The sequence below is a fragment of the Canis lupus genome, chromosome 16 (genome assembly GCF_048164855.1).
Source record: "Canis lupus baileyi chromosome 16, mCanLup2.hap1, whole genome shotgun sequence".
NCBI lineage: Eukaryota > Metazoa > Chordata > Mammalia > Carnivora > Canidae > Canis > Canis lupus.
Genome location: NC_132853.1, coordinates 48,399,434 through 48,418,528, shown reverse-complemented (window position 1 = coordinate 48,418,528; position 19,095 = coordinate 48,399,434). Strand labels below are relative to the sequence as shown.

At 41.0% G+C, this 19,095-nt stretch overlaps 2 protein-coding genes across 5 annotated transcripts in view; one reads left to right on the top strand and one right to left on the bottom strand.

Moving 5' to 3' along the window:
- Nucleotides 1-3,443: 3,443 nt before the first annotated feature.
- Nucleotides 3,444-18,949, top strand: MILR1 (mast cell immunoglobulin like receptor 1). 2 transcript variants are annotated; one of them, XM_072781131.1, is made up of 8 exons: nucleotides 3,449-3,693; nucleotides 7,695-7,970; nucleotides 13,334-13,621; nucleotides 15,141-15,251; nucleotides 17,469-17,558; nucleotides 18,074-18,130; nucleotides 18,259-18,327; nucleotides 18,763-18,949. In XM_072781131.1, the coding sequence occupies exons 1-8, from the start codon at nucleotides 3,609-3,611 to the stop codon at nucleotides 18,813-18,815; spliced, it is 1,029 nt and encodes a 342-aa protein (XP_072637232.1). In that variant the 5' UTR covers nucleotides 3,449-3,608; the 3' UTR covers nucleotides 18,816-18,949. The 2 variants fall into 2 exon arrangements, with proteins under 2 accessions (XP_072637233.1, XP_072637232.1); XM_072781132.1 differs by lacking the exon at nucleotides 7,695-7,970 and having other exon boundaries at nucleotides 3,444-3,693.
- Nucleotides 10,548-19,095, bottom strand: part of POLG2 (DNA polymerase gamma 2, accessory subunit) — a 40,041-nt gene continuing 31,493 nt past the window's right edge. For all 3 annotated transcript variants that reach the window (XM_072781124.1, XM_072781128.1, XM_072781130.1), the window contains one exon: nucleotides 10,548-12,176. Coding sequence is in view for 1 of the 3 variants with exons in the window: in XM_072781130.1 (XP_072637231.1) it covers nucleotides 12,101-12,176 (76 nt within the window). In the remaining 2 variants the exon portion in view is untranslated. The remainder of the gene's footprint in view (nucleotides 12,177-19,095) is intronic.

Sequence of the window (19,095 nt, the reverse complement as noted above, 5' to 3'; positions counted from 1 at the left end):
TTTTGAAAGTAGTTTGTTGGTTTTGTTCATCTCTTAAAGGGGAAGGAACCACAATTCTATATCCAGATTTTATTGTCAGTGCTTAAGAAATACGATTTCAAGGTTGTTTCATGAAAACTTTACTGGACTTTGTACAACATAGGAGCATTAGAGCAGGATACAGAGGAAACCTGGCAAATCTGACCAAGATTTTAGAATGTGTCAAGTGTCTCTTGACTCTTTAGTTTGGTGGTAGGTATGGGCTGTTGGGCAGGCCCAGTTCCCCTACCCAGACTGGGTAGAGTGGCTCATTATCTCTAGAGGACAGCCTGTCTAGACAGACACCTGGCTGGTTCTATGCCTGTGAGCCAGGGGTGTAAAAATCCAGCTCTCTTGTCAAAAGAAGGATCAAACCCAGTGATACAACTCATACCCCATCCCTCCCTGTGGCAGCCCTTGTCCTACCCTACTTCCATCTGTCACTCTCTCAATTCACATACACATGAATCCTATCTCACACTCTGTTGCTCAGAAACCTAACCCAGGGCAGGTGAGTGGTGTCTAACTCTTCCGAGTCATTTCTGGGTGATGTCATTAAAGATGTGAATCACACTGATCACTTAACTTGTGTGCCTGATGAACTTTGTTTTTTACCACTTTTCATCAAAAAAACATCATCTCAATACTTGGGAATGAACATCATGAAGACTTGGAAGACTCCTGGCCCCTGTGGAGGCTGGTAGCACTATAGCATCAGAGACAGTTTTGAAATTATGGAGTCTTGCATGTTCATTTTATTAATTTTTTAAAGATTTTATTTATTTATTCACGAGAAACACAGAGAGAAGGCAGAGCTTTAAGCAGAAGGAGAAGGAAGGAGCCCGAGTGGGGACTTGATCCTGGGACTCCGGGATCATGTCTTGAGCCGAAGGCAGATGCTCAACCACTGAGCCGCCCAAGGGACACCACATGTCCCTTGCATGTTCATTTTAATGGAGATGGCAAAATCTTTGGAAAATGAGACATTGTGAGGAGCTTCATTCCTAATGATATTCTAACAGAGATATTACTTTTAGATTTACAAGATGAATTTGATGAAAGACAAGGAGAAGATACTAGAAGAATGAAGAAACATGGCACACCACTCATAACAAAACAAAATAAAGAATCAATTCCAAGAGAAAAAGTGCAGTATTTTAAAAATAATTATTATATGAAAATGCACTTGCTATCTGGGGGCAGAAGTGAAAATAAATGAATTCTAAAGTCACTTACATTTATTGAATCCCATTACTTTACCAAATGGTATTTGTAAAGTTCTACGGAAGGATAAATATTACACCAATGGATTAAATGACTTTTGTGATTTAGAAATATAAGATAATAGAAATATTGGATTTAAAAAAATTACAAAAATCATGATTAGGGCTAGGATATTTTAAAACTTAAAATTATTATTGCTTACCAGAGGTTGAAGATTTAACGCCATGAACAATATTCTTGATGTGAAGAGAAATTCTCTATTTATTTGAGACTACACGTTATCCAATGGCCATCTATTTCAAGGAATTTGTTGGAAAAGTTCAGTTCAAAATTTTGGAAATTACGGGAATGATTTGATTAACAATTTGCATACAAACGTGTATGGCTTAGTTTACTTAGAGATAAAACAGGGGTGGTGGTGGGATATAGTTTAAAATTTTTGATCTGTTAATTGAGTTATGTATTTACATTATTCTGCTGGTTGTTTTTTTGTTTTGTTTTGTTGTTTTTTGTTTTTGTGTGGGTTTTGTTTTGTTTTGTCTTTTGGTTGTTAAATATTTTTAATACCTCTGCATACCTCATAGAGATTTTATAAGGATTAAATGAGATTATCAGTGTAAAGCTCTTAGCCAACAGAAAGGAATATAACTAACTTTATTCTTAGTAAACGTAACAGGTCCATGGATAAACTTCTTTTTTTTTCCATTTGAGACTTCACTCTTGATTTATTCTGTAACCTTCGACAAATTACTTTCTTTTTCTGGTGTCTCGCTAAAGCCCTCCTAGCAACTAGTGTTTGCTGGCAGCTGTAAGTAGCACTTCCTCTGCTCTGGTTTTCTCTGCTCTCTTTGTGTCCAAGCTGTGGTCTGCAAATTTCCTGACCCAGCTGAATTTCACATGGGGAAAATGCCCCAGACACATCAGCTTTTCTGAAAGTCCCCCCTTAATCACCCCCCACCTTGTTCCTTCTGGGCATTAAAGTTCCCCAGGGCTAGCCCCGCCGCCCTACCCAGGCAAGGATGCAGAAGATGTTGGTGAGAAAGTGGCAAAGCAGCAATGCCTACAAAACTTCCAATTTCCTCTGGCAAAAATTCTGATATTAAGGATCACTCCCCCGGAGATTCAACTTGTGAGGTTCTTTCCCTCCCACTCTTTAGTGAGAGAAATTATCACCAATATCATATTCTCATGTGAAAAATCACTGACAATCACTGAGGGTTGTGCTTTTTAGAAGAGTAGGTGCTGAAACAGTAACCTTTACTGTCAGAAGGGAAGAAAGGCCTTCTAGGCACTAATAGTTACCCAATGATTTGCCTCTAGACAGTGGTGGCCGAGTGGCAGACCGTGGCTTTGCTCAGTCCCCCAGCGGTGGCCAGGTATGGACCTAGAATGACTGACCTCCAGAGGATGAGATCTAGAGAGCCCAAGCAAGGAGTAATTCTGTGAGTGAATACAGGAGTTTGGACAATGTCCCAGAAGAATATGTACCTGGGCAGGGAATTGGCTTCTCCGCAGAGAGGATAGCTGTCCACAGGAAAGTGCAAGACCTATAGGGTAGGCCAACAGAAATCATTACCAAAGTGACCTGGCTAGGTCATAGCTCCTTCCACTTGGGAAGCCCCTCAACACTTTCCATTTTCCACTTCAGACTGGTGACACTGGAATATGTGGCTTTACTTCTGCATACATATCACAGAGCCAGGGGAATTCTAGATTGAGTAGAAGTGAATCACAAGCCCCTCTGGATTGTGATGTAGAGACTCTGATACTGCTAGGCCCTTCTTATAATTCAGAGCCCCTGGTTTTATCTCTATTAAGTGTGGAGTGGGGCCTAGGAATCGGCATGTAACAGGCATTTCTGATGCCTTGTTTGTGTATATCTACTCCAGACAGTCAGTATTTGCTTCCCAAAACTAAACCAAACTTCCACTAAATTCTTTTTGATATAGGCCGAATCCAGAGAGAGATGATCAGAGACATCTGATTCACAAAGACAATATCACAGTCAAATTTTTCCTTCTTCTTCCCACTGTCCAGCTTTCCAGACAGCCAGAGTTAGGGCAACCTATCACATCTCTCTCTTTTTGTATAAGAACTCATTGAGGGAACACAGGTTGGTCAAACCACCCAGTCATATTGTTTTAAGCTTGTCCCAGCAACTCTAATTTCTTTAACTTGGCCAAAAAAGAGGAAGTCCCTGAATGACTCACCACCCTGGGGCCACCACGCCTCCTTTGCCCCCCTCTCTGATTTCTTCTGACAGAATGTGGAGTCATTTGAATAAACTGTTCTTTTGGGGCTTCTTTTCTTCTCCCACATGTAAGGCTTATTTACCATTTTGAAGCTTGCATCTCCAAACCAACGTGATGTGGAAAAGGAGTTTTCTCGCGTTCCTTTTCTCTCTTTCACTTCAAAAAGCTGCTCTGGATTGTGAGACAAGAGGAATAAACAGTAAGTTTCATTTACTTCCTTCTCTCTTTTACGGAAACCATTTTCACCGACACAGTGGGGATGGTCAACTTTCAACACGACTGTTCATGAATAAGTCTTTCTATGCTTTTAGATGAGCAACCAGAGTCAAGTCTTCTCAAAAACCTACAGTTTAAAATGATGAGATGTGAAGCAGGGAGTTGAAGCCTCTTTCCTGAGATTTGAAAATAAATATTGAGATTGTTTTTACAAAGAAATATTTTTCTTTCTTTCTAGGTTGTTTTTTAAAGATTTATTTATGTATTTTAGAGAGAGTGTGTGTGTGAACAGGGAGAGGGGCAGAAGGAGAGGGAGAGAGAAAATCTCAAGTAGACTCCCCACTGGAGCACAGAGCCGGATGTGGGGCTCCATCCCAGAACCTGGAGATCATGACCTGAGCCAAAATCAAGAGTTGTCAAGGTTAACCAACTGAACCAGCCAGGTGTCCCTGCTGTTGTTGTTTCTTTTAATGTAGAAAATCAACACGTAATCATTGTAAAATAATTCAAGCAACAAAATAAAAATATATACTGAGAGGCAGTTTATCATCATAGAGCTAGACCAGCCAGGGTCATGGTCCTAACCCTGGTTCTACCATTTTCCAGCAGGAAGCCTGGGTGCATGATGCAACCACTTAATCTCTTTCCTTTGTGATGTTGGGAAAATAAAAGCACCTAGGGGAGGGTTCTTGTCAGGACTGAGTGAGACAAGCCATGTCCCTCAGTACAGTGTTTGGTGTATGGTGAGCCGTCAATAAATGCTAGGCCAGGTTGTTGTTACTATACGAAATATGAAAGTGCTGTGATACCCTACAGTTCTCTTCCACTTCCAGAAGCAACCACTATTAACAGTCATTCATTCTCTGTTCAGTACCATAGTAAACAAACCCTTCATGACTTGTCCTTTTTTTAGATAACAATAATCACAGACATCCTTGTAAGCAGTAGATGTAGACTTGGCTCCTTTTTCATGGTGCTTGGTAATATGACTCAGCCATAGTTGATGTAACCATCCCCCTTACTGATTGTTCCATTTTTTTCTTTGTAATGTAAACAACACTGCAATAAACATCATCGTACAAAACATCCTTTGCGGACTCATGAGAGGATGAGAGCATCTCTGGAGATTAAAATCCTAGAGGTGAAATTGCCAGGTCAAAGGCCATGTACATCTGAATTGCTAGGTTGCCCTCCCAACACTCTGAACCCGTCACCATGACTACTCACATAAGCAAGTGTTTCCCATGCCTCTCCAACAGCAGAGACAATCCATTTGTAAATGTGTCCCAATCTGATGAATAAAGACCAGTATCTCAGTGTCGTTGTAATTTGTAGTTGTCTCATTACTTGTGAGGTTGAGCATCTTTTTCATGTTTATTAGTCATGAACACTCAGTTCCACAGAGAGGAAATGGAAGAGAGGAGACTGTGTCTTGAAGCTAAGTTATGTAACACTGAAAAAATGTTAGTGGAAAGGGAGGTATCCATGGCATTTCTGAGGGGCTTAAGCCCCTTCTCCACCCAAGTCATCCCTTGGCCCTCACATATTTAATGGCTCTCTGCATTCATTCTTCTGGGAATTACCTATTCATATTATTTATCCATTTATTTGTCTTTTTCTTATTCATTTGCCATTGACTTACATGTATAAAAAGAATCCTTCACTTTCATTTATGTGTTAAGTATTTCTTTTTAGGCTGTCACTTGTCTTAATTTTGCCATAGGGAAACTTTATATTTTAGTCAGTTTTTCAATGTTTTTGTTGTGCCTTTAAATTTTTGTGCCTTACTTGGAAGAACTTTTCCCCTCAGATGATATAATAACTTTTTATTTTAAGATTTTATTTATTTACTCATGAGAGACACACAGAGAGAGGCAGAGACACAGGCAGAGGGAGAAGCAGGCTCCCTGCAAGGAGCCCGATGTGGGACTCTATTCAAGATCCCGGAATCATGCCCTGGGCTAAAGGCAGATACTCAACCACTGAGCCATCCAGGCATCCCTATTTTCTAATATTCTCTTAATTCTTTACTAATTTTATTCTTTTTACATTAGTTTTTCTGATGAGTGTTATTTTTCCCTTGGCATTTTAAAATAATAAAATACAAATACACAAGCACTCAAAGACTACTGGGTAGTGTCAAAAGGGCTCAGGAGGGGTGCCTGGTTGGCTCAGTTGGTAGAGCATAGGACTCTTGATCTCAGGGGTGGTGAGTTGAGCACCACATTGAGCATAGAGCCTACTTAAAAACAAACAAACCCTCTGCTTCTCCCCCTGCTCGCTCATGCTCTCTTCCTTCTCAAATAAATAAATAAAATCTTAAAACGAGCAAAAACAAAGCAAAAAAAGGTCTCAGGAGTTGGTTTAGAGTTGTTTCCCATGGTCAAAAAATGGCACAATAAAAATAATAATTGCAATGGATTGAAATACATTAAATATGTTTAAACTATGAGTTTATAATGATTCTTAAACAAAAAATAACAATAATGAAAGAAGAACATCCCACTGTTACAAGATGCTAAGACACCAACTCATTATTTTCAGAACTGGTCAATAAATGGAGTGATCCAAGCATTTATCCTGCCTTTTCTATGTAAATCATATCTCAGTATAACCAAAAAGTTGATGGGGCAAGCTTCTCTTTATAGAATTATTTCAGATAATAAATGAAAAAAGAGGGATAGAGTTAGTCTAAAACCATTTTGCAACCTCTAATGAAATAATGCTTCCAAGTGATTATTGTCAAAGCCAACTAAGAAACAAAAAGAGAGATGATCAGACATTATATACCTCCTAATGGAAGTACACTCTACCACCATGCATTCTTGCTAAATAAAAGCTAATCTGGATTTTATTAAGCCTTTGGGCAGGGGACAGAGGAACATGGTAAAGGATACCATGGCATTGTGATCAACAAAATCCAGATCGTGGAAAATGCTATAGAACAAACAGCTTGCCATTTTCAACAAATAAATTGCAGGGGGAGAAAAAGAAAAGAGAAATGGAAATGTCTATAGATTTAAAAAGATGTAAGAAAAAGAAAATAAAAGGGACCCCTGGGTGGCTCAGTTGTGGACCTTTGGCGCAGGGCATGATCCTGGAGTCCCGGGATGGAGTCCCACATCGGGTTCCCTGCATGGAGCCTGCCTCTCCCTCTGCCTGTGTCTCTGCCTCTCTCTGTGTACCTCTCATGAATAAATAAATAAAATGTTAAAAAAACAGACGTAAGAAATATATCAACTAATTACAGTGGGTCATTTTGAATCCAAAACAATGACAACAGCAGACAATTAGGGAAATTTGAACACTAACTAGATGTTTGATGATATTTTAAAAGTGTTATTAATTTTTAGTGGGATAATAGTACTGTTATGTTTACGTCAAAAAAGTCCTTATCTTTTAGAGATATGAACCATCAATTAATATTTCTAAGTCAGAATAGCAAGTGTTAAAAGAGCGCACTTCACTAAATTGTACATCTGAAAGTAATGTGTCAATTAACTGGAATTTAAAAAAATTTTTACTTATTTATTTGAGAGAACAAGTGCATGTGTATGAGAGAGGGTGGGGAGAAAGAGAAGCAGGCTCCCCCCTGAGCAGGGAGCCTGACGTGTGGCTTGATCCCAGGACCGTAGGATCATGACCTGAGCCAGAGGCAGACACTTAACCAACTGAGCCACCCAGGTACCCCAACTAACTGGAATTTAAATTTTAAAAAAGAAAGAAAAAAAATCAGAGTGTCCACTTCAAGTTCTCACTGGCAGAAGAGGTGACAAGCATGAGAGAGCTTGTCAGGGCCCCCCATGCATCACTGGGAGGAGCTCTGGTATTTGCCAAGGCTTCCTCACACACTCGTAAGCCTAGCTGTACAGGCAAGGTAGAGACCAGTGTCTCTACCACCTTGACCCACAAAATGTGGCTGGATCACCAGTTAGTTATTAAGGGACATTAACAAAGACTTTTTCTTGTGTTACTGTTTTCCAGAACTCCTTTCTCCAAGTTTGGACTCAGAAACAAAAGCAGTAAGGAGAGGTCAAAATGTATCACTAATTTGTTCCAATCAGAACAAATCACTAGAGATCACTTATTTTTTGTTTCGGAATGAGAAACACCTGAGAACCCAGAATGGAAAAGGTGAACCCATGATTTTTAACCTAAGCATCTCAGAAGCCCATGAGTTGGGCCCCTACAAATGCAAAGCTCAAATTTCTAACTGTTCAATTAGCAAGTACAGTCGTGAGTTCAACTTCATATTTGTTGGTAAGTAGAGCACTCATTCTTGGGGGATCCCTGTGATTTACCGGATTCTTTCCTGTTCTACAATGGTCTCTCTGCTCCCCTACAAATACTCACTCAAGAGCCTGGAAAGTATGTCACTGAGATCATTATTCTTAATAATTCTATTTTACTTTCTCTTCTAAAGACTACTTTTAAATGATTAATAGAAGATTTATCTAAACAATAATACATAGAGTCAGCATTGCCAGACTTAACATGAAACATTAAATGTTCGATCCAATTTTCCTTCCTGAATAAGCTTTGGGTTTTATTTTCCTACCCTTGTCAGTTTTGAAAACATAATACCAGAAGAAGAGGGGCCCACTTTCAAACAGAGCTCCTAAGAGTGAGGTCCTGGGAGTGAGTTTGAAATTGGGATAGATATTTGCTGATCTTGTACAGGTCTACAAATCAAGGCAGGATCTTCACTGAGCCCTCTGTAGCTGGGGTTGTTGTACTGAAGCAAGTACTCTCATTTAAGCTGGGATCATGTGACCAACTGCTCAGCTTGTGTCTTCCAGGCTTGCAGAGATATGCTGTATTCAGCTGAATGGAGGATAGTGGGTAGAGTGGCCAAATGCAATGGCTTGTAATTGGGGGAATGACATCTTGGCAATCCCTCATACCTCTTCCAAAGACTTCTAGCTATTTCAGATAATAATAGCCTGATTGCCTTAGACCAAAAGTCTTATCTGAACAATTTGGGAAATTGTTGAGATCTTTTCTAGATGTTTTACTCTAGGATTCCCATCATGTAGGCAAAAATTACTTTTTCTCTGAAGATTCAGGAAGTCTTAGAATCAGTACTGGACACTGTGGCAAGGGCCTTCAAAGCCCCAGGTCTTTCCCACCTTCTCCCCTTTACAGTGACCATCCATCGGGTACCGCATCAGCCAGCACATCTTATAACTGCTATATTTTTCTTTCCTATCTTTCCACCCTAAGCCTCTCACAACCTAGCATTAATGGTCTCATTTATAAAGATGACCTTGATAATGGATTCCTGGGAGAAGGAGAGAGGGTTTCCAGCTAATATGTGTGACTTGTACCTGGAGGTTTCTAAACATAGGAGCTCTGACTTACTGATCAAATCCTTGAGTGATCTTTAGGTCTGCATTCTCAAGCACTAGTGGCTAGACCACTAGCCACATGTGGTTAATTACATTTAAATCCAAATTAATTAAAATTAAATGAAATAAAAAGCTCACTTCTTAGTCTTATTAGTCTTATTTCAAGTATTCAATACAGCCAGCCATATTAGACAATGCAGACAGAACATTTCCATCATTACAAAAAGCTCTATTGGACATCACTGCTCTAGCTCAATGCTTTTTAGCTTATTAGGTTATAACCATCTTAATAATCAATGATAGTGATGGGTACTTTCCCTGAGAAACATTCATGAGATTACATGCAAATTTCTGCACACGGCTTTAGGAGATCCAAGTTAAAACCAACCATCATAGGACAGTTTTGAACACAAACTGAATAGAAGCCATATTGTAAAAGAAGTGCGAAGAGGGGAGAAAACACCTGTAAACATGGTCTTGGGATGTTGTGCATAATGTGAGGGCAGTCCCCCAGCTGATAATATTCTCTGGTGGTCAGTGTAGGCCACCAGACCGGACTGGGCAGTGGTATTGCAGAAAGAGAAATGGGATGAGCATGGGGGAACCTGTGTACCATCAGCTTCCTGTGAAACTTTGGTTATTCCCTTTCATTACACCTTTGATATACCACCAGTCCTCAATTGTTAAATATGAATTGAGAAGATAGGCAGTACAATGCTAACATTGGTTTTAACTCTGATTGAGTCTCAGTCTATTGTGTGCAGAATGGGGTGAGGAGAGTAGTCACTCACTTTGCAGGGAAAGCATCCAAATGCCCTTCAAATTACTGAGATTCAGCATGAGAAAGGATGGCAAATCCCACCACTGGTGTGGGTTTCCTCCATTTGAATAACAGGGGCCTACACTTCGGCAAGGAATAAACCCTTACAGGGCTTATTTTAGATGACTTATGAACTTGATGGCTGAAGCTTCAAATTAGCTGATTAATAAACCTCAAGTCTTCATTTCCTGAGCTTCTGTCCCACAGATATGTATAAAATTGTCCCACATCCTGCCTTCCAAGTAAATGCACACATTTCCTGCAATTTGTTACAGTAATCGCACTGTCCTGTAGAACTTTTTTTTTTTTTTAAGATTGTATTTATTTATTCACGAGAGACAGAGAGTGAGAGGCAGAGACACAGATAGAGGGAGAAGCAGGCTCCATGCAGGGAGCCTGACATGGGACTCGATTCTGGGTCTCCAGGATCAGGCCTTGGACTGAAGGCGGCACTAAACCACTGAGCCACCTGGGTTGCCCGAACTGTTTTGATGGATTATAAAACTGTTTTCTCTTCATTTAGATCAGATTAGTAGATATCTATTGAGTGCTTACCCAGATGCAAGTAATTTGTTGGGCGTTGCTGGGGTTTCAATGATGCCTAAGACATGTTCTTGTCCCCAACTCAATAGGGATATAAACCATGAACACAAATTCATTAATCATTGATTCACTCATCAAATATTTAATGATATCTCAAATGTGCCAAGCTCTGGGATATACATTAATTTCTGCCCTGGTGGAGCTTCCAGTCTAGTTGGGGAGATACAAAACCCAAGTACCCAAACAAATTCGTAATCACAAACTATGGTGATTGTTATGAAGGAAAAGTAAAATGGCACAGTGATGAAGAGAAGCAGAGGACGGTGAAGCAATCTACTTAGATAGGGTAGTTAGGGATGGCTTTACAAAGGGATGACATTTAACTAGAGTCCTGAAGAATGAGAAGGAATTAGCCATGTGAAGAAACAGGGAAAGAGGGCTCTAGTCAAAGGACAATAGCCTGTGCAAGGGTTCCAACTTGGGAAAGATCTTGGCTGATTGGGATGGACCTAAAAAAGGAGGCTGGTATGGCTGAAAATCAGATGAGGGGAGTGTGACCTCAGGTGAGAAGGGAGAGGGAAGGGAACAAGTCAGGGCCTGGCACCCAGTTTATCGTCTTCAAAGTTATTCCATTCTAGGTGAGGCAGGGCAAGAGTAGGAGTTGGGGATTGGTTGAGAGGCTTTTGCAGTCATCCAGGAGACAAACAATGGTGAGGATGGACAATGGAGATGTAAGTGGATTCAAAGTGTATTTTGGAGGAAGAAACTGTAGGACTTGTTAGATTATTAGATTTGATTTGGGTTCACAGGTTAGTGAAGGTGAAGAAGGAATCAAGAATGACTTCCAGATATCTAATATGATCAGCCGATGGGAAGTGGTGCATTTACTGAGATGGGGAAAACTGGAAGAACGAGGAGTTGGGGAAAATGAAAATTGTTTAATGGGTATAAGGTTTTGGGTATGCAATATGAGTAAGTTCTCCAGATCTTGCGGTACAACATTTTGCTGTACATAGTTAATAACACTGTATTGAGCACTTAAAAATTTAAGAAAGTAGATCTCATGTTAACTCTTCTTACCATAGTAAAATAAGTGAATGGATGGATGGATGAATGAATGAATATGTGAATAAAAACATTTTTTAAACAATTGGATTTTAGTATATGTTTATCTACCTATTGATTTTTCAGTAATTAGCAGATTAGCTAGAGTTCAGTTTCAAACAGGTTACATTTGAGAGGACCATAGACATCCAAGTGGATCAGATAATAAAAGGATGGGAAGCAGAAGAGGAAGTACTTCAGCCTAGAGGATTTAGGAAAGGTCTTCTGGGAAAGGTGACAGCTGAATGAGTCTTCACGGATTCCTTGAAATTTGTAAAAATATAACTGGTTTAGTGAAGAGTAGCAACTCTCTTACTCCAATCACTATGATGCTATGATCCCCTTGGCCAGTCCTTTTACAAACTCTCAGGAAAGTTTACATTTTTCCAGTCAATTGAGATATCAATCCTTGGTCTAGTTTGGATCATGTCATCTCAGAGAAGAGTCCATGTTTCCTCAAGTATGTTTCAACTGCTCTTTCCTGAAAATTACGGGATGTAGACTTCAGTTCCATAGGAAGAATGAATTATTGGTGCTGTTGGTGCTCTTCCCCAAGTTGCGTTCCAAGGCCACCATCACTGTTCCCAAAGTTGTTCTCTGAGGCCACTGTTGCCAGGTACTGCTCTGTCAAGGATGCTGCCCCAGGGATTCCTGCTCAAGGGAGGGATGGAATAAGGAGATTCTAAATTATTTTCTTTGATTTTACTTATACTTTGGTCCCTGTATTTCATTGTTTCTGTGCCAACCTGATATTGTTTAAAGAAAAAATCTGCTTGGGAGTTGGCCCAAGCCAACTGGATCTGCTGTTTACTAGCTGAGTGACCTTGGACTAATTTCTTAACCTCTGAATCACAGTTCATTCACTGGTGGAATGGGCATGGTACTACCTTCCTTGTAGTACAGTTGTGATGTGAAATGAGGTAATGTGAATAGCAAGCCTGGTACATGATGGATACTCAACAATTATCCTTCCTTTCCTATAATACTGCTTTATTAATAAAATATATATATTTTTTTATTTGAGAGAGAATGAGTGAGAGAGAGAAAGCACAGAAGTGGGGGGGCGGGCAGAGGGAGAGGGAGAAGCAGAGTCCCCATTGAACAGGGAGCCTAACATGGGCCTCGATCCCAGAACCCCAGGATCATGATCTGAGCCGAAGGCAGAGGTTTAACCAACTGAGCCACCCAGGTGTCCCTATTAATGAATTATAAAGTAAATAATATAGCTGGGTTCTCCCACAAAATAGGATATGATTTGACAGAGTCTAGCAGACCCAAAGACTGCCTTCTGAAAAGTTCCCTTGAACCTATTTACCAGGGTTACTTCCTGCTTGTGGGAAGAAGTAAAAGATAACTGTAGAGATGAATTCTATAAATAAAAATATAGTTAGAAGAGATGATATTTTTAGATTTGATTTAAAAAACCCACTGTAGCCTTATAAAGATTAGAAATAAAAGCACCTCTCAACTTCATACTTGGAACTAGATCTTTGAAAAAACTATACTCATTCTCAGCAACAGATTGAGACTTCTGATGAAAGACAAGTTTGTGCTCTGATTCCTCAAAGCAGAGAGACAGCCTCCACCCTCTGGCATTCTCAGCACCTGGCTTGTGCCACACTGAGTGGAGCTAACCACATATCATCAGTCTTTCTCACCGGGATGCCAGCTTCTTGACTTTTCAAGAAGGGGTGTCATTCATCTTTGGGTCCACAGTCGGGAACAGAACAGGGGTTCAATCCATTTTGTGGACTGCGTGAGTGAATCCAATTTGCTTATCCCTTTAACACACACTTTCATTTTTCTAGACCCAGTGATCACACCAGTGCTGAACGTTAATGTTGTTAAAATAGAAACAGACCGACATATAACACTACGTTGTATCTCCTTCAATGGCTCTCTGCCCATCACTTATACTTTCTTTGAGAAAAATATTGCCATATCACCAGCTATTCCCAAGTATGTAAGGGAGCCTGCTGAATTCAACGTAACCAAGAACAGTGCTGGAGAAATGGAGGAGTATAGGTGCAAAGCTAAAAACGAGTTGCCTGATCACACAAGATACAGTCAGCCAATCCTCATCAATCCCCAAACAGGTAAGGGCTATGGGAGCTCTTTCCACAGGATCTGGATTTGCTTCCAGAAACTGCAGCTACTCCTCCCATCCCTCTTTCCTTGCTGGCCATCTGCATCCAAATTCCTTTCTTTTGGGAGGTTCTACACCAACTCTGATTGGGGGTTTCTTTCTGCCATGAAAAGGAAGAAGACAAGCCTAGAAACTAGGTCAGAAGGGGATCTTGTATGGAGACTTCCCCACTTGACCGTGCTTCCTGCTTGATCTTCCACTGGCCAGGTTCTAAGCAATCATATCAGAATTCACATTTCTCTCAGAGTTGCCGGGATTTGATTCTCTCTTGCTTTTCCGTTGATTTCTAACACCTCTGCTTGCCTGCTTGACTGTTTACCGCCCACTGCTAAGGGTTGGTGAGTGTAGACCGCCAGGACCACCCTTGGGGTGAGAAGGGCTCCTGTCCTAGTCCTGTGTTTTAGAGGGCATTGCTCTGGTGCTTCTTGGCCATGCATCTTCCCATAGGCTGAGGAGTCCAGCATATTCTCATGTCCCCACCTGGACCTTGTCCCACTTTCCTAAACCATATGCTGGGTACCTGGACCTGAATTTCCCACCCAATCAGATCAGAACCCCCTTCCAGGGCCTACACAAGTCTCATTCCCAGCTTATCCTCCCAAGGTTGTACTACAGAAAGGAAGTGAGCATCCCTGGACCCAAGTAAAGGGGCTGTTTGTGGGGGGGGCATGGACAACATTTGTACATACAGCCTAGAGGGTCCATGTGCACGTGAGACCTCTAGGCTGCATAAGAAGGGCCTTACGAAAGGACACTTGTTGAGGTAGAAGGATAGAACAAAAAAGAGGTTAGCTAAAGCAGTAGGCATGCTTGGGTTTGGACACTTCACCCACCCTTATCTTCTGAAGAATAGAGCCCATGCCCTGGCGATCAGTAAGTTCTAACAAATGAGGCAGCCTGTTGAACTCAGGCCCCAGAATCAAGCTTTTGCCTACAATCACAGCTCTTCCACTTACTAGCTGTGTGACTGTAGGAAAGTCATTTAACCCCCCTGAGCCTTACTTTACTCATTTGTAAAATGAGAGTAGTATCAAGGAGATAAATTAGGCAATGCATGGAAAGTACCTAACACAGTGACCGGTGTGCAGTTAATAATGAATGGTGGCTATTTAGGCAACATAAACTATGTCAGAATGACTCAGGGCTTTGCCCAATAAATAAGTGACTGTTCTGAGCCTTATGACCCTAACGATGCCACCAGGAATCAGTCTGTCAAATACTCCGCTGTTTTTCTCTTCCTTGTATGACTCCTTGTGGAAGATGTACTTGGTCATGACTTCCAGAACTTCACTGACTCACAATTTAACTCTCAAGAGTTGCAGCTGCCTATAGGAATCTGGGGACCGGGGTGCACAGTACATTAGCTAGCTTCAAAGACAGTGGTAGTCACCTTTTCCAGAACATTCCATAGCTCATTGTCATTGGAAAAGAAAGCTGTGTGGTGACCAGTGAATGCCATCTTCTTCTAGGTGGATACAGCTGTCCTTTCTGCCTGCAGCTACTACTTCCAGGGTTATTGCTGGTGGTAATCATAATAATCCCAATTCTGGCATTTTGGATACGACCAAAGTACAAAGCAAGTAAGTTCTTTAGTGGCTTTCTCATTATTTGCCATGATGTTGGGTACAGAAAGCAGGAGAGAAGATGAAGAGGAAGGGAAAGGAAATACAACATTGGATACAAGGAAAACAAAGAACGAAGGAAATGATGCAAAGGGGGAAGGTAAATGAAGCAGACTTCCTGCACAGCTCACGCCTAGGCTGGTTCTCACTTCTCTGGTGGAAGCCCTTCTTGTTTAGATCACTTGGAGGTATGTGACCTGTGTGGTCACACAGGGGGCCCTCACTAAGAAGAGCCCTATACTAGGTTTCATTCTCTGTTGTCATTGTCTTGAAATTCTGAATCCTTTTTTTTTTTTTTTACTCTTTTTAAAATTATTTATTTATTATTTTTTAAGATTTTGTTTATTTATTTATTCATGAGAGACAGAGAGAGTGAGAGGCAGAGACACGGGCAGAGGGAGAAGCAGGCTCCATGCAGGGAGCCGACACGGGACTCGATTCCAGGTCTCAGGATCAGGCCCTGGGCTGAAGGCGGCTCTAAACCACTGAGCCACCCAGACTGCCCTAAATTATTTTTTAAATTTTAAAATATACATACCAATAAAATTTGCCATCTTAACCATTGTTAAGTATACAGTTTCATGGCATTAAGTGCATTGTCATCGCCATCATCCATGCACAGAACTTTTCTCATCTTGCAAAACTGAAACTTTGTCCCCATTAAGCTCTCCCCATTGAGCCCCCCACCGTCCCAGCCCCTGGCAACCACCACCCTCCTTTCTGTCTCTATGAATTTGGCTACTCTGGGGACCTCGTACAATGGGCTCATACGATATCTCTCCTTTTGTGACTGGCTCATCTCACTCAGCAGAAATGTCCTGGAGATTCATCCATGTTGTGCATCTGTCAAAATCTCCATCATTTCTCAAGCTGAAGAATATTCCGTTAATGACAGATATGTAGATACAGATAAATATATACACTAAGTTTATCCATTCATCTGTCAATGGGCCCTTGGGTTGCTTCCACCTTTTGGCTGCTGTGAATACTGCTGCTACGAACATGGGTGCAGAGATCTTCATAATTTTTTAACAAGAGGCCCTGCATTCTTGCTGTGCACTGGGCCCTGCAAATAAGGTAGTGGGTTCTGACTGCCAGCTGCGCAAAGGCAAGAGCTTTTTGCCTTGTATTTGTCAGCATCCTAGCTCTGCCACTCTGAGGAAGCTCAACAAGAGTTTTATTGCTCTATGCCTCACCTTCAGTCCTGCATCAAGCCCCAGTCACTGTTTCTCGCTATATTCACCTCTTATGACCACTTCTACTTAAAATTTCAAAATGGCCTTTTCGGGGGATCCCTGGGTGGCTCAGCAGTTTAGTGCCTGCCTTTGGCCCAGGTCACAATCCTGGAGTCCCGGGATCGAGTCCCACGTCAGGCTCCCGGCATGGAGCTTGCTTCTCCCTCCTCCTGTGTCTCTGCTTCTCTCTCTCTCTGTCATAAATAAATAAATAAATAAATCTTTTAAAAATGGCCTTTTCATTTGGCATGGAAGTAATAGACGAATATCAAGATACGCACAAAGAACAGTGTGTCTAAGCACCAGCACCCAGCAGTGAGCTGAGGGGCGTCAGGCAGGCTCCTTCACTTACCTGAGCCTCAGCATTCTGACCTGTAGAATGGGGAGACACTGTCACAACTAGGGTGAGAACCAAGTGATACTTGTTAGCCTCCTGTGCCTGAAGTCAGAAACTCAGTTGACATAAAACTTGAAAATAGATGTCAAAATGTATACACTTTATACATTTTTAAAAACCTATCTTTCCTTCCTACAAAAAGTCTTGCAAAAGCAGAATTAGTATTCTTGATTACTGGCCAGGGCTAAATAGAACTCAGCTGGGTAATTTATGATGTCTTGCAGATATTACAAAGCTTTTTATAGGCTGTTCTTTTCAGTGAAGGAAAGAAAATGTGTCTCTGGCCACCTCAAGTGTAATCTGATAAGAGGATGTTCCTTGCAGACCCAAGAAATTAAATCAGATGGGCTTCTGGCTTGGAGGAGTGGGTGCTATGGATTCCTTTCTGAGTCCATGGTTTTCCTTCAATAGACAGCAGTGTAGGCTATTGGAGCAAGTGATTCTTTGTTTCATGTCTTTGGGGGATTCTGCTCCTTAGCAGAGGAAATGAGAAAAATGTGGCTGAATTGGTTTAATTTAATAATTATGCATCAATTAATGTAGGAAAAGCTATGAGAGATAAGGCACCCAGAGACAATGGAAATACGGCCATGGAAGTTGGAATATATGCAAATATCTGTGCAAATCAAGCAGGTAAGAGAACTTTATTGGGTATTTTGATTGGTTTGGTTGGTTGGTTTCAGGTTTTTGTCTTTTTTATTTAAGGTTGTACAGATACATGGGTTAAAAAAAATGAAAAGGAACAGAATACAATGTCTTTCCCTCACCACCTGACGTCAATCCCACTTTACAGGGGCAACCAACCAGTTTTTAAAATATCTCCCATAGATACTCTATGTGGATGCTAGCAACTAAACAAAGGGTTAGCAGATCATTCTATGCCTTGATTTTTTTTCATTTAACAACATACCTTGGAGATTTTTTTTAATGTCAGTTTGGAATGGTCCACACTGTATTCCAGAGCCTCTGCCCTCTTCATGCAGGCATCATACACTGCTTTATGGTAAATAGACTCAAGGTCTTGGTAACAATAAGAACAAGCCCAACACTGCCTGAGGGCTGGCCCTGTTCCATGGTGCTAAGCAATTTGCCTGCCTTGTCTATGCAAACACCACTAAGTCCTAATTTATGTTGTTCCCATTTTACAGGTCAGGAACCTGTGCCAGGCTTGGAACCACGGCAGTGTGTTCCCACAGCCCAAGAAGGTCAGTGTTCCCTGCTAAGTCCAGAGGTTGCACATCATTTTGAGGGTGGCTGGCTAAACCACTATCCCCAAGTGATCAGAGATTCAGATTATAGGACCAATAACTCTGTTCTTTATCTTTCACCCCAGGAATCAGACACCCCCAGGAGATCCATTATGCTACTCCCATGTTCCAGGAGGTGGCACCAAGAGTTCATGGTGAGCCACAGTTTGGGAAAGAGATAGTATCAAAATGAGACCACAGTCTTTGTAAGGCCACCATACTCTGGGGCTTTAGATGCCCAAGGATGGGGTAGATGGGGACGTCATGCACACCCCCAGAAAACCAATAGCAACCAATACCACAGCTCCTAACAAATCTCATCAAGAGATGGGTGGGTAGGGAGTAGGGAAGAATGTGACACTGAGAGTATCATATAAAAAATCCAAAGAGAAGGAAGGATGCAGGGGTACTTTAAACCATTTTCAAGAATAATTTATTTTTATAGTACAGGAAAAAACACTTAATACATGGTTCTGTCAGACCATCCCGCTACTAAAATGAGGGGTTTTTGGGGGAGGAGAGGGTGCTTTTAGAGTCTCTATGGATATATGTTCTAATTTTACTGAATTATTTTCTCTTTTATATTTCAGAAGCCTGTAACGACCATAAAACTGGCTATCTTTATTCTGATCTCATCTTGTGAAATCTAAGTTGTGAAATAAGATACATCTCAGTGTTAGATCCTTTTTATAAAGCTGATTTACATGAAGCAAATGTGATCAATACTTAAAAATACCTCACTGGTGACCTAAAATGAATTACTATTTTTCATGATTAGCACTATTCCTTTGGCCTATTTGTGTACATCCAATCCTGTCATCAGACAACAGTTTTGTCAGGTGGGATCCTGACTGGTGACAGTTTTTAAATGCTTCTGCTATTTTTAGGTATGGACCATTCTCCCCATTGCCATATCATTTAAA